Here is a 14,580-nt window from a genome sequence, read left to right on the forward strand (position 1 = left end):
CAAAATATCAGACAGCCCAACAATGTCAGATGAGAAAAAAAAACAAGTATTTCTCACATAATGCATCTCCTTGTCAGTGCTCCAGTACTCGTCCGTATAATGGAGTTAAGTGTAGAGGCACCGTAAGAGCAAGTGTTAAAAATACATCTCCCAACCTTATTATTATTGCATCTTTCAACCCCCCAAAGTCCCCAAAAGGCATGTTGCTATAGGGGTTCAGCAGGGGAAAAGTAGAGTCAGGGAGAATTTGAACAAAGAACAAATCTGTCTGTGTGACTATTATTATCATTGTCAAATTAGTTGTTAAATAATAATCATTCATTCCTTCCTCAGTTTGTTCCTGCTGGAGTATACCCCAGCTGACTGTGTGTGAGGGGCGGTGTACACCCTGAACTCATCATCAGCCAATCACAGGCAACATACTGCAAAAACAAGCAACCATTCACACCCAAGGGCAATTTTGAGTCTTCACTTAACCTTTTATGCATGTTTTTGGAATGCGGGAGAAAACCAGAGTGAACCCACACAGGTCGGATGAGAAGATGCAAACCCAGTCGAGGTCAGATTTGAGCCCGGGTCCTCAGAACTGTGAGGCAGACGTGCTAACCAATTGGTCATCCTGCCGTTTTAGATAATCCCATCAAGATAAAAGTGACGAGTGTAAATACGAGGTGCCATAGTGCTCACAGCCAAAATGACAACAACATTTTGTGACAATTAATTTCTAATTTTGTCTTAAATGTAAATCCATCCATCCATCCATTTTCTTAGCCGCTTATCCTCAGTGCTGTAGCCAATCCCAGCTGTCAACGGGCAGGAAGCGAGGTACACCCTGAACTGGTTGCCGCAGCCAATCGCAGGGCACATGCAGACAGACAATAGTTGCACTCACAATCACACCTAGGGACAATTTAGTGTGTCCAATTAATGTTGCATCTTCTTGGGATGTGGGAGGAAACTGGAGTGGCAGGTGAAAAAATGTGCAGGCAGTCAGGTGCAGCAGTGGTACTAACGTCGTCCTATTCCTACTACAAAGAAGTGTGACATATAAATAGCGTTGCAATAAAGAACATAAAAGATGAAATACAAATAAAAATTTTTTTCCTTCCCTGTTTCCCCTTTCATATAAATGCCGTGGCTGTTGAATGACAACAAAAGGTGAGTAATTTGCCTGTCTTTTAACGAAGGCTGAACAAATTTTTTTTGTATGGGAGCTACAAATGTAGAATTGCGGCCATCAAACTTTACTTAAGTACATAAAGTTTATGTAACACTAAATGCTTTGCTGTTTAGGTAAAACAGACCCTCTCATACTATGATGTTTTGTGATTGTCATGCTCCTGGATTCCAGCCAGGGCTGGGCGTGGCCGTCTAATCTGAGGGTGCACACCTGCGCCTCATGAACACTGGTTAGACCCAGTACATATAGGACCCGGGGGACGACTAATACTCTGCTAGATCGTTGCTCTTCATGCCTCGTTCCCGCACTCCTGCTTTCTCGACTTCTGACCTCCGTGCACCGACCCACGCCTGTTCATTGACCACCCTCGTAAGCCCATTCGTACTGGTACTACGGATTGTTTGGACTGTCTACCTGATCTCAGACCTCGGACCGAATAAAGGTTTCCTCTGTACTGTCTGCTGTCTCTGGAATCGTGCATTTGGGCCCATCCTTGAGCCCCGCATCGTGACAGAACGATCTAGCCAGAACATGGACCCAGCCGTCTCTGAAGCCATTCGCCGTGCGCTGCAAGTGCAGGGCAAACGCCTGGGTGAGCAAGAGGCTGCTCTCCAGGGTATGACTCACCAGATCCAGGAGCTCTGCACCCAGCTGGAACCGTGGCTAGCCTCCCAAGCTAGCGCGGCCGCTCCTGTGCCTCCCCGTGCCACCATCACTCCGCTCTCTCGACCAGAGCGGTTCTCAGGCGACTCCGGTAACGTCAAGCCCTTCCTGGCGCAGTGCGATCTCCACTTTGAGGTGCAAGCGTCCGCTTTTCCCACGGACCGCTCCCGGATCGCCTTCGTCATTTCCCACATGACAGGGAGGGCGGAGGCATGGGCCACCGCCGAGTGGAGCCGTAACTCGGAGACCTGCCGCTCATGGCCGAGCTTCGTCTGCGCGCTCACCCAGGTGTTCCAGTACGCGGCTCCGGAAAGCCAGGCGGCGTCCTCGCTCATGACAATTCGCCAGGGACGTCGCCGCATGTCCGACTACGCCATTGAGTTCCGGATTCGGGCTGCCGAGAGCCGCTGGAATGAGGAAGCCCTCCATGACGCGTTTTACGAGGGACTGTCCCCACAGATCCGTGGCCACCTCGTGGCCATGGATCTTCCGCCTTCGCTTAACTCCCTCATCGCATTGGCCCTCAAGGTGGACCAGCGCCTCATCAGGATCTCTACTCCGGTGAGTGTGCGGTACACCGCGGCGGGGTCAGGGAGGTCCCTTCTTCACCTCACCTTGGGAACGGACTCCCGTTCATGCACTGTGACGGCTTTCATAGATTCTGGGTCGGAAGCTAACCTGATAAATCCCCGCGTGGTCGACGACCTGGGGGCAGCAACCTTCCCCACGCAACGGTTTCGTCACGCCTATGCCGCCAACGGCAAGTTCCTTTGTCGGGTTACACATCGCACTCAGACGCTACGTATGAGCTTTCCAGACGCTCACTCGGAGCGTATTAGCTTTCATGTCTTCGACGCACGTAGAGAACATAATCCGCACATAGATTGGACCACGGGTCAGATCAAGACTTGGGGAGAGGACTGTCTCAGTCGCTGTGTCGCTGTCCGGAGAGACAGGGGTATTCGAGTCGCGCCGGTTCGGCTAACAGAACCTAGTACCGCCCCGGACCTGACCGCAGTGCCCTCCTGCTACCATGACCTATGGGAGGTCTTCTCTGAATCTAAAGCAAAGTCTCTGCCGCCACATCGGTCATACGACTGCGCAATTGAACTCCTGCCAGGCACCTCTCCTCCCAGAAGGAAACTGTTCTCTTTAACCGGACCAGAGCATCAAGCCATGAGGGACTACATCGAGGACTCGCTGGCAGCCGGACTCATTCGCCCCTCATCCTCACCAGCTGGTGCGGGGTTTTTTTTTGTCAAGAAGAAGGACTCCACGCTGCGACCCTGCATCGACTACCGAGGACTGAACGACATCACAGTCAAGAACAGGTACCCTTTGCCGCTTATCTCTACAGCATTCGAACTCCTCCAGGGAGCCCGGATCTTCACCAAGCTCGACTTGCGCAGCGCTTACCAACTGGTGCGGATTCGGGAAGGGGATGAGTGGAAGACGGCGTTCAACACCCCCACAGGGCACTATGAGTATCTTGTGATGCCCTTTGGACTGACAAGCGCTCCGGCCGTCTTTCAGAACTTCATTAACGACGTGCTTCGGGAGTTCCTGAACAGATCTGTCTTTGTTTACCTGGATGACATTCTCATCTTTTCAGCAGACCTAACCTCTCACATTCAACAAGTCAGAGAGGTGCTCCGGCGTCTGCAGCAGCACCAATTATACGTGAATATGGATAAGTGTGAGTTCCATCGGGCATCCGTGTCCTTCCTGGGCTTCGTCCTGGCTGAGGGAGAGATACGGATGGATCCCGGGAAGGTCGACGCGGTGCTGCGGTGGCCTACCCCCACCAACAGGAGGGACGTGCAGAGGTTTTTGGGATTTGCCAATTTCTATAGGAAATTCATAAGGAACTTCAGTTCCGTGGCCGCTTCTCTGCATTCGCTCACCTTGCCACATACCCCCTTCGACTGGTCCGGGACCTGCCAGGAGGCCTTCAGCAGGCTCAAGGCAAGTTTCACTACTGCGCCCGTTCTCATTATTCCGGACCCAGAAAACCAGTTTGTGGTGGAGGTGGATGCATCGAATTCAGGAATCGGAGCAGTCTTGTCGCAGAGGAGTCCCAGGGATGGAAGGATTCACCCGTGCGCGTTCCTGTCTAGAAAGTTGACCCCGGCAGAGAGGAACTACGACGTGGGAGATAGGGAACTGCTGGCGGTCAAGAGCGCGTTGGAGGAGTGGCGGCACTGGCTGGAGGGCTCGCAAGTACCGTTCGTTGTCTTCACGGACCATAAGAACCTTGAATACCTGAAGTCTGCGAAGAGGTTGAACGCCCGTCAGGCCAGGTGGGCCCTATTTTTCACCCGCTTCCACTTTAAGGTGTTTTTCCGCCCAGGCTCCAAAAACGGCAAGCCGGATGCACTCTCGCGGATCCACGAGGGAGGGCGCACGGATTCAGACGCCGCTACTATCCTGCCAGCGGGGTGCTTCGTGTCCAGTTTCACCTGGGCGATCGAGTCGCGGGTGAAGGAGGCCCTGGGAGAGACACCGCCACCCGCGGATTGTCCGTCGGGCCGCCTTTTCGTCATCCCATCTCTGCGGGGAGACGTCATCAACTGGGCCCATACCAACAAGACGGTCTGCCACCCGGGTATGGCGAAGACACATTCAGTGGTCGAACAAAGGTTCTGGTGGCCTAACCTCAGCAAGGACGTAAGGGAGTTCGTCAACGCCTGCCCGGTGTGTGCTGCCAATAAGACTTCCCGCCTACGGCCTGTTGGTGAGTTGCAACCCCTGTCCATCCCCTTTCGTCCGTGGTCAAACATCACGCTGGACTTCGTCACTGGCCTGCCGCCTTCACAAGGGAACACAGTGGTGCTGTCCGTAGTGGACCGTTTTTCCAAGATGGTCCACTTCGTGCCGCTTCCGAAGATCCCGTCGGGCAAGCAGACAGCCCAGTTGGTATTAGACGAGGTCGTCCGTTACCACGGCCTACCCCAGGACATCGTTTCGGACAGGGGTCCGCAATTCAGCGCCCGTTTCTGGAAGGAGTTCTGCAACCTCATCGGCGCTTCAGCAAGTCAGACATCGGGTCATCACCCAGAGTCTAATGGCCAGACTGAGAGGATTAACCAGGAATTAGAGACCGGTCTTCGATGTCTGGCATCCAGGGACCAGAGCACGTGGAGCCAGCACATCAAGTGGGTGGAGTATGCCCACAATTCTCTACCCTCCGCTTCAACAGGTATGGCTCCACTCCATGTCGTGCATGGCTACCCTCCGTCCCTGTTTCCTCCACTGGTCACAGACTCCGCAGTTCCGTCAGCCCTGGCCGTGGTGCGACGCTGCAAACGGACCTGGGAAGCAGCTCGGAGGACACTGCTGCGCATGAGCAGTGCCTACAAGGCCGCAGCAGACCGCAAGAGAAGGGCCGCACCAGAGCTCAGAGTGGGACAGCGAGTGTGGCTCTCCACCAAAGATCTCCCGCTGCGGACGGAATCCTGCAAACTTGCTCCCGGGTTCGTTGGCCCGTTCCCGGTTTCCAAGGTTATTAACCCGGTCGCCGTCTCGTTGAAACTGCCCAGGTCAATGAGGGTGCACCCTATGTTCCACGTCAGCAGACTTCGCCCGAATCGCACGTCGTCGCTGGCTCCTCCACTTAAGTCCCCCCCGCCCCCCGCATGGTCGACGGTGGGTTGATGTATACTGTGCGCCGGTTGCTGTCTTCCCGCCGCAGAGGAAGGGGGGTCCAGTACCTGGTGGACTGGGAGGGATATGGCCCGGAGGAGCGCTCTTGGATCCCCTCCCGCTTCGTCGTGGACCGCTCCCTCATCAGGGACTTTCACGCGGCTCACCCTGATGCTCCTGGGCCGTCCAGAGCCGGCCGTTGAGGGGGGGGGTACTGTCATGCTCCTGGATTCCAGCCAGGGCTGGGTGTGGCCGTCTAATCTGAGGGTGCACACCTGCGCCTCATGAACACTGGTTAGACCCAGTACATATAGGACCCGGGGGACGACTAATACTCTGCTAGATCGTTGCTCTTCATGCCTCATTCCCGCACTCCTGCTTTCTCGACTTCTGACCTCCATGCACCGACCCACGCCTGTTCATTGACCACCCTCGTAAGCCCATTCGTACTGGTACTACGGATTGTTTGGACTGTCTACCTGATCTCAGACCTCGGACCGAATAAAGGTTTCCTCTGTACTGTCTGCTGTCTCTGGAGTCGTGCATTTCGGTCCATCCTTGAGCCCCGCATCGTGACAGTGATTATGAACAGCATGCAAAGATTTACTTTGTGCCCCTCCAATTCCAATGTGGAAAAAAACTACAGGAATAAAGGTATAAGAAAGTGTTCTTTTTTTGTCACTATTTTTTATTCTACTACTTTATATTTATGGCCTGGACTTGTTTTTCGTACACAATTACTGTAATTATAACTTGTTAATGCAGGAGACTATGGTGTGGTCAGATTAGTGTACAAAATCTGGTTAACCGAGTGTTGCAGATAGGGAACCGAGGAGCTTTTATTTATTGCCATGTCATTATCTAAGCCATTTATCGAGCCTATCCCAGATAGCTTCGGACGAAAGGTGGACTACACCATGAACTGGTCGCCAGTCAGTTGCAGGGCAGATATTGACATCATCACTGAGCGGGAATCAATCGCACGCTGCCCGCACCAAAGGCAGGCATGTGGACCACTACACCATCACTGACTATTGCTTTTATTTATTTTCAATGTTAAAAGGGATGCTGGTCAACCCCTGGCAACCATAATGGATTTGAAAGTACAGGTAAATGATTTTCACTACAATTGGTTCTATAGCATAGTTATACTAACATTTTTGCCTGTTCAATAAACTTATTGACTCACTATATAACCAATGAAATTCCAAAACTGTTTCAGAGATGGTTTAGTTGAAAGTCTGGCAGTCGAGAAAGCAGGCTTCCTGTTGTAAATTCCCCCTCATCGGGCTTGGTTTCCTTCAAAGAGAGCCAGTGAAGCACAGACGAGTGCCAAAAGGGCTCTCAAATGCAAGAGGAGGAACAAAAAGGATCCTGGGGATTTTAACGCGAGTAAGGATAGTATCTACAAATGTAGTCGCTGCTGGTTGAAGTGGAAATGGAAGGTGTACAGTAGAAGTCTCCACACAGGAAGCAAAGGGAGCGAAAGAGGAGGGGTTCGTGTTTTGGTGGGGGGGGCTATTACACTGACGAGGAAAGCCTGGAATGTGACCTTGCACAAAGACAGCGACTCTTGTGTTATGTATGTATGTGGCAAAAAAGTAGGATAAAGCAGTCTAAAAAGGCAGGAACAGTAAAAAAAAAAAAAAAAAAACAAATATCAGTCATAAACTAATTTGGACTTGGCTTTTGGCTACTGGTGTTTAATTTCATCTTTCCACCCCCCAAAGTCCCCAAAAGGCGTGTCGCTATAGGGGTTCAGCAGGGGAAAAGTAGAGTAAGGGAGAATTTGAACAAAGAACAAATCTGTCTGTGTGACTAGCGATTGTTTTCATTGTGATAGTCTAAAGTGAGGGAAAATTGGTGTGGAAAAGTGCCAATTTTATGGATTCCAAATGATGCTTGCTAGGGCTGAAATGGTTAGTCACACGATCAGCAGCTCATCTGATGTGAAAGAACATTCTGTTTACTGAGATAAACAGAATATAATTGCCATCTCTGTGTGAATCCTAGGTTTCAACTTGGGCCTTATTATTTTCACTGACAAATGTACATCCCCGTGTATTTATTTAATTCTAATGTACAAATATGCATATGCAGTAACAATTAGACAAAACAACCTATTGTAAATTTGAAGCAGAATAGATCGGTGAATTTTCTTTATGCTTCGATGAGACATGCAAGACAGAACATCCTGTGTAACAATTAAGAGTTGCCGAGGAAATAATTTAGGGACAGAACCACACAAGCCGTCGGCGCTCATTCCATTCTCAATGTTGTAATGAGTGAATTATTTTCAGTATTTTTGTTTATTTATCTCATCCAATTCATTGCAAGGGAGAAAAATATGTAAATTCCATACAGTAAAATCATTCCTCCGACTTATAAAAATCTAAGGGGCTTTATGAGGAGATGATGGACTCTCATTTTTGTATTGACCATCATATTAATTGGATCTACATGAATGACTGCCACACAACACACCTGTCACGACCAATCGGAACAGAGATAGGGCTCAAATGCAGGAGTACACGGGAGACGCAGAGGTAATTTGGGAAAAACGTTTATTATTCCAAGGTCGGGCAGGCAGTCAGGTGCAGCAGCGATAGTCAAGACATCGGACATAGAGAGCAGGTCAGCGGGCAGGCAGGAGACGGTACACGGGAGATCGATCAAAGCAGGCAGGAGTATTAAAGGAGTCAGGCTTACAGGGTCGGTCGGAGATCATGGTACACACGGGAATCCAATCAGAGATACGGGAGTGCTGGAATGGGGCTTGAACCGCAACGATCTGGCGCCAAACCAGTCGTCCCTATGGTCCTATATACACTGGGACCAATCAGCCAGCATGAGGCGCAGGTGTGTGCCTCCCAATCACTGCGACCACACGGGCACCTGTGCAGCCCGGGCTGGACCGCCAGGATCATGACACCACCCAATTTTGTACAGTTACTGTCTGTAATATTTTCCAAAGATTCAAAGTTGCATGTATCTTGTCTTACAACTTCCAGGGTCAGCATCAATTTCTTACAGGATTCAAACAGTGTTCAGTCTAAACTGAACATATTGCAAATCTCCTTCTTTTGCATCATGATATTGATTCTGTGTTGCGCTGTGAGGAATTTTTGACACGATTATCACCTTGCCCAAATTGAAAACAAAACAACATGCAGAACTAAGTCAGCTATCCTTATACAAAGGAGGTTATGTGAGTGACACGTTCACCAGTGCTGTACAAAGATGTAACAAGTGTAAACCTATGAAAACCTCCACAACAACAGGGAGTTCACTTTTAACTTGGAAGACACATCTTCTTTTGATGGGACACGGACTGCACGCTTGAGCACACTCACAGATGAAGGGAGAACATTAAGTGACAGAGCATGACGGGTGTGGGGCTGTTTGAGCTTCTTGCAGATCATTAAAGTGCCTCAGTTGTTATGCAGATATAAATTAACCATGAATGGAGAAGTCTCTCATGGTGCCACGACAGGAGCCCTTAGGACATAGTGTGTGATGTCGGAGCTGTCACAAATGTGTCATTCCCAGGAACTTAAATAGTGATACAGAGGGGTCTTTGAAATACCATAATGAACACTCGGCTTTGTGCTCAATCAAGGCCTCAAAAACTCCACCGACTTCTCACAGCCTAAATACCCGACTTCCCATCACACAGAGGCAGCACTGATGCTTACATAACTGGACTGCAGAAGCCAGATTGGTTTACATGAAGTAAAATTAAAGAGAATGACAGCCCTTTGGAAGTTTGCATGGTGCCTTTTGCAAAACTCAATTTAAAAAAAAAAGTTTGGACTTTTGACTTTCAACTCGGTGCTGTCATATGAACCGAGATGCTAACAGCCTCTGCACGTTTTCTGCAAGAGGCTTTCACAGCAGGTGGCTGTAATTACAAGGTCAGACATACCAATAGCAAGTGAGGACTCCCAGCAGGCTTTGCAGCAGCGGGGGGCAATATGAAAGCCTCGTCCTCGAGTCACACTACCTCAACAACAATGTTTGTTGAAGGACTGAGGACATGGTGTGATATTTATTGAACACGGACCACCACCAGCCACTTCTCTGTTCATCCGTAGTTTTGATGACCTGGTGCAACAGCACCAGACTGATGGCTGAGAAAGTTGAGCCAGAGAGGTGGGAGACACAAAGGTATTCTCCTTCGGGTTGATTCATAAAGTGGATGACCTGTAGCATTGCGAGATATTGACAAAATACAAGACACTGAAGCTCATTCATCTCCAGGAGGTCATATGATTTGATGATTGCGAGTAGTCTGGAATGGAACAAATTCTTTAACAATTTGGAACTGCATTTAATACAGATACGACGGAGTGCCAGCAATCTTGTACACTAATTTATAATTTTGGAATATTTTGCCTGTAATGTCACGGAGAGAAGTCCACCCATCATCATGCTTGACGGCATGTACGACATCCGCATATTTTGAAAGTCTCGTGCATAGTGAGCACAGGAATTTCCGAAGCTTGTCCACTGAAGGACGCATACAGAAATGTGGGATGTGGGAGCTTTTACTATCAAACATGCTAAAATCAATGTAGGTCAAGAAATGAGAAGCACACACAAAAAAACAAGTAATGACAGCCTGAATCTCAGTTTTGTGTTTTTTTGGTGACTCAGCAAATAGTGTTGTGGACATATGTCTCTTTTGTAATGTTTTGATGAGGTCCAGATGTAATTATTATTTTTTATCATATGCTATTGGCCAGACTTTGGATACCCGTGATCTAAACAGTTGACTGCACATGTGCATTGCACTCTTGGGGTTCTTTGTAATATTATCACATTGCCATTTTCCAACAGACGAACAAAGGTATTACTAGGTAGTATTGTTAGTACTAATGATGGCCCATACACAGCTAGACATTACAAAAATGACAGGAAAGTGTTTACTGAAATCATTGCCTTGATACTTAAATATTTATAAGGTGGAAAAAAAATATTTTTGGAGGACCTTCTCACTTCATGGTCAACAGGCCAGTACTCTGCATGTACTTTTCGTTTTACCAAGTCAACTTGGTTAGACCTCAGGTCCCCATGACTGTGAACAGGATAAGCAGTATAGAAAATGGATGGAGGAATGGTTGTTGAACAAACGGGAAGAATTGTATTCTACTTTTTCAATGCTGACTGAAATATGGAAGTGACTGAGTGAGATTTGACAGCTGCGGGTAAACAAATGCAGGTCAAAAGTTTTGGGCATCAGGCTCGACAACAAGTCTGGATCTTATCTCAGAAAGGCGACAGGCTAGATGGTCCACTCGATGAGTCCGGGCCCTTATCAAGACTAACATCAAGCGAGTCATTGGACCAGATCCGGTTCCCTTTCATTCCCTCCTTCTCTCTCTTGCACCATGCTGATTACTCAACAATGATATCAGGAAATGTACTGCAAATGCTCCTCACATGACAACGGATGGAGGCAGATCAGGACAATTGTAGACAATTATGTTTTTGCAACAGTAAAGGCAGCAAAAACACGTTATAACATATGAGAAACCACACCAAAGAGTGTGGGTATACATTTGCAATCTTTGTATCAACAAACTCACCTGCTTTTGTCCTCTCTGGAATTGGGATACTCTGAAAAAGAGAACAAAAACATTCATTTGATTTGATTCAACCCAATCCTATCAACATTGTTAGATAAAAACAGTGTAAATTCCAACAGTATGAAAACACATTTTGTAAGTAACTGGTTTTAGGGACATACTGTAGCTAAATACTGACACACCTTCAGAATGGACAATGAATAACTGAAAAAAATGCAAGCAACAACTTCATATGCATATTTTTCTGTTACTGTAAAACATCTGACTACATGATCAGAAAAGACAATTGACCTGAAGACACTTCTCGACAACTATTGCATCATTAAGACCCCGAGTACAGGAAGCAGTGCTTGGATTCATTGTTGAGTCAAGACACACAAAGGTAGTCCAAAGAGACTTGTCTGGTAACATCAGCATTCTGGGAATGTGATGGTTCATACTTGGGATTAAAAAAAAACGTGCATCCACATTCTGTTGTGGCAAAGGATTGAGTCGTGCAGACATGTTGTCCTTAACTGTGTGTGAGTGTGCGTGTGTGTACCTGTGTGTGTGTTTGCGTGTGTGATGGGCAGCAGTCATTTGGAATGCAGAGGTCGTTCTTGCCTCTGACTTTTGACCCGGGGTTCCTTGGCTGACCCCACAGCCTGACCTGTTTTAATCCACCCTCCCCTGGAAGAGCTCAGACATGGCAAGCAAGAAAAGATACCTTTTCTGTTGCAATTGTCCACTTTGTCTAACTTGCCACATTTGTACAGGAACTACAAAATTAATGTATCCTTCTGATATTTATAAGACAAAATAATACCTCATTCCATTTTTTATGGTTTAATTAAGAGCATGTTGACACAACAATGACCTTGTGCAAATGGGGATGCTTTTTGTCTTTTTTGACAGTTTCAAGAAACAGCTGAATGATCCCTCTTCACACTAACTTGCAAAAATGACTAAATCCACTTACATTTGCATACCAAGCCGGCAGTTGCCAACGGAAGCACTAAGCACAAGCTCACCAGATGGTCCTTTTAGACAAACCATCCTTTTAAAATCCTTGTCTATATTGAGTATGTGAATTAAGACTTTGTAAGTAATTCAATTACACTAGACAAGAGTAAATGTAAACCAGGATCCTAAAGAAAAAAGTTCAACTCTATTCTACACAGAGATCAAGCTAAAGCATCAGCATCTGCACCTTAACAGAGGATCTGGAACTGTACCGCCTGTGACTTTTGAACAGAACCCAGCAAAGTGTGAGTTTTCACACGGCATCCTGAAATCAGATCATGAACTGCGTGTTGAAGTCAGCGTTGGCGAACATGCGCCGCGTGTCAATTGTGCACCTCTGGCTGATCTTCAATGGGGGTGGCGGTCGGGCCCCACAGGATGCCACCCTAGGCGGCTGCCTATGTCAGAAACCACACTTGGTTGTTGGCCCTTTTCGGCAAAAAAGGCCTTGGGAAAAACACCTCCTGAATTGCTATCAGCTAACTGGGTTTCCTCATCCACAAGTAAAAAACTACTTCATAAAAAAAGAACAGATGTGCTGTTTAGGTTACCATCTGATTGCTTTAGAAGCAAGAGAGTCCACCCTTCCATTGAGCATTATGTTGATCACTGAGTGCCAAATGCAGTGACGGGTACAGAATAACGAAGGGGACTATGCAAAACAGACTTGAGTGTAGAAATAAATCCCTTTTTCTCCAATACAACATACACAACTGCATCCAAACCTCATTGATAGTGCACAGTGAATTACAGCCTTTCTCCCCAATTTGAGACAACTTTCTCATTTTTACTGAATAAAATGCTGCAAAGGTTACTATGAGAAAGAAAAGTGAAAAAGTAACCATGGGCCTATTGTTTCTCCACACTCAAGAGAGCTCTAACATGGTAAATATGAGTACCAGCACAGCAACAGAAGCGTGACACAGTCTGGTGAGAGCAAATACAATGGCTGTTTTCATTCATTCATTGTTTTCTCTCACAGGCAAGATAATTGGCAGATCTAGATATGGTGACACTTTTCTACAAATCTGTACATCAATTTCTATGTAAATCCTCCTGGATTTGTACATGAGTGTCGGCACATATGACTGTGGTTCTGCATATGTGGCTGGAAATGTCATGAAGTCAGTACAACTTGAGTCTGGTGACAATTACATTAATAGTTAATTGCCAACTAAAGACCCCAAAATAGGCCCAGGAAGAGGCCCAGAGACCAATGTCAACTTCTCGGTTATTAAATCACCAGGATAAGCTGAACACAAGTTAGGTAACTTTGGAGACAAATTTATGGTCAGTGGGGTTTTCTTTGTTGAATGAATATCTTCTAGGCGAAAATAATAAAAGGGTATTGCAAAATACTATAAGACCTTGTGTTAGAAAAGGCTGCTGGAATCTGAGGAGATTTTGTTTGAAAGGTGGACTCCTGTGTCACTGTGGTGGACATAGTGGTTCTACATCAAGGAACTAGATCCCACAACCTCAGGGAGCAGGAGACATCTACCTGCCAAAGTTATTCATTCAAGAAACAAGAATCATTTTTATTGAAGCATATTGCTGCCGCACAAAAAAAAAAAAAAAAAAGGGTCTCTATCTGTCATAACGAGAACTCGAGTGTGGACATAAATGCACGACTCGGTAAGCAGGAAGGCAGTTAAAAGAAGGTCTTTGTTCGTTCCAAGGTCGTACGCCGGGAGGTCAGTCAGAGAGAGCAGGAGTATCAAGGACCTTAAGCTTACTGGGTTCGTCGGAGGACAGGCAGAGGTTGATAGACTCATTCAGGATCAGAAACAAGGAAGTGCTGGAACGAGGCATGGATGGCAACAATCTGGCAAAGCCAGTCCGCCCGCTGGGTCCTATAAGTACTGGTGTTTAAATTAAGAAGTTATATTTAAAAGTATTATAGCATAAATAACAATTAATGTTCAAGAAATAAAATAAATAAATACATTCTTGCACTGTATTACAGACATTTTCTGGAGTAAAACTGTTCCCTTTCCAAATATTTGAACGTGTTCGATACAGAGTTAAAGACAACATGCAACATCTGTGTCCCTTGATGAGCAGAGATTTGCTTTCAATACTTTCTCAGTTCATTTGGGTGCTTGAGAACAGAATGGTCCACAATAAAGGTTTCCATATGGGAGGTCTGTGTCCGGCACTAATAGGACATTTCATTTCAGCTGTGTGTGCCCTCACTATTGTGTAAACAGCACACCATGGGTTCTTGTCATTGACCCATGAAGTCACTGACACCGTATAAATCTCCCTTTCACACAAATCTGTGTTTTCCTCATAATAGCAATTACAGTGAAATGAATGTGAGTGAGAGACTGCAGAGCCGGAGAGGAATGCGGATGAATGGGTACCAGTGAGTACCAGTGTTTTCACAGCACCGTGGGCGCATATTTTCTTGATTTTTACCCTGCATTTCCCACTGACACGCCACAGAACAGGTTGCTCCCAGGGGAGATTCTGTTCCGGGCTGTGTCAAGAGTCTACTGGGGA

The 14,580-nt window shown here is 47.0% G+C and overlaps 1 protein-coding gene across 1 annotated transcript in view; it reads right to left on the minus strand.

Annotated features, from left to right (window-relative positions):
• Positions 1–14,580, minus strand: part of dlc1 (DLC1 Rho GTPase activating protein) — a 125,085-nt gene that overhangs the window by 70,432 nt on the left and 40,073 nt on the right. Inside the window, exon 5 of the mRNA XM_061829165.1 lies at positions 11,074–11,104. Within this exon, the coding sequence (XP_061685149.1) occupies positions 11,074–11,104 (31 nt within the window). The remainder of the gene's footprint in view (positions 1–11,073; positions 11,105–14,580) is intronic.

The sequence above is a fragment of the Syngnathoides biaculeatus genome, chromosome 9 (assembly GCF_019802595.1).
Source record: "Syngnathoides biaculeatus isolate LvHL_M chromosome 9, ASM1980259v1, whole genome shotgun sequence".
In the NCBI taxonomy this organism is placed as follows: Eukaryota; Metazoa; Chordata; class Actinopteri; order Syngnathiformes; family Syngnathidae; genus Syngnathoides; species Syngnathoides biaculeatus.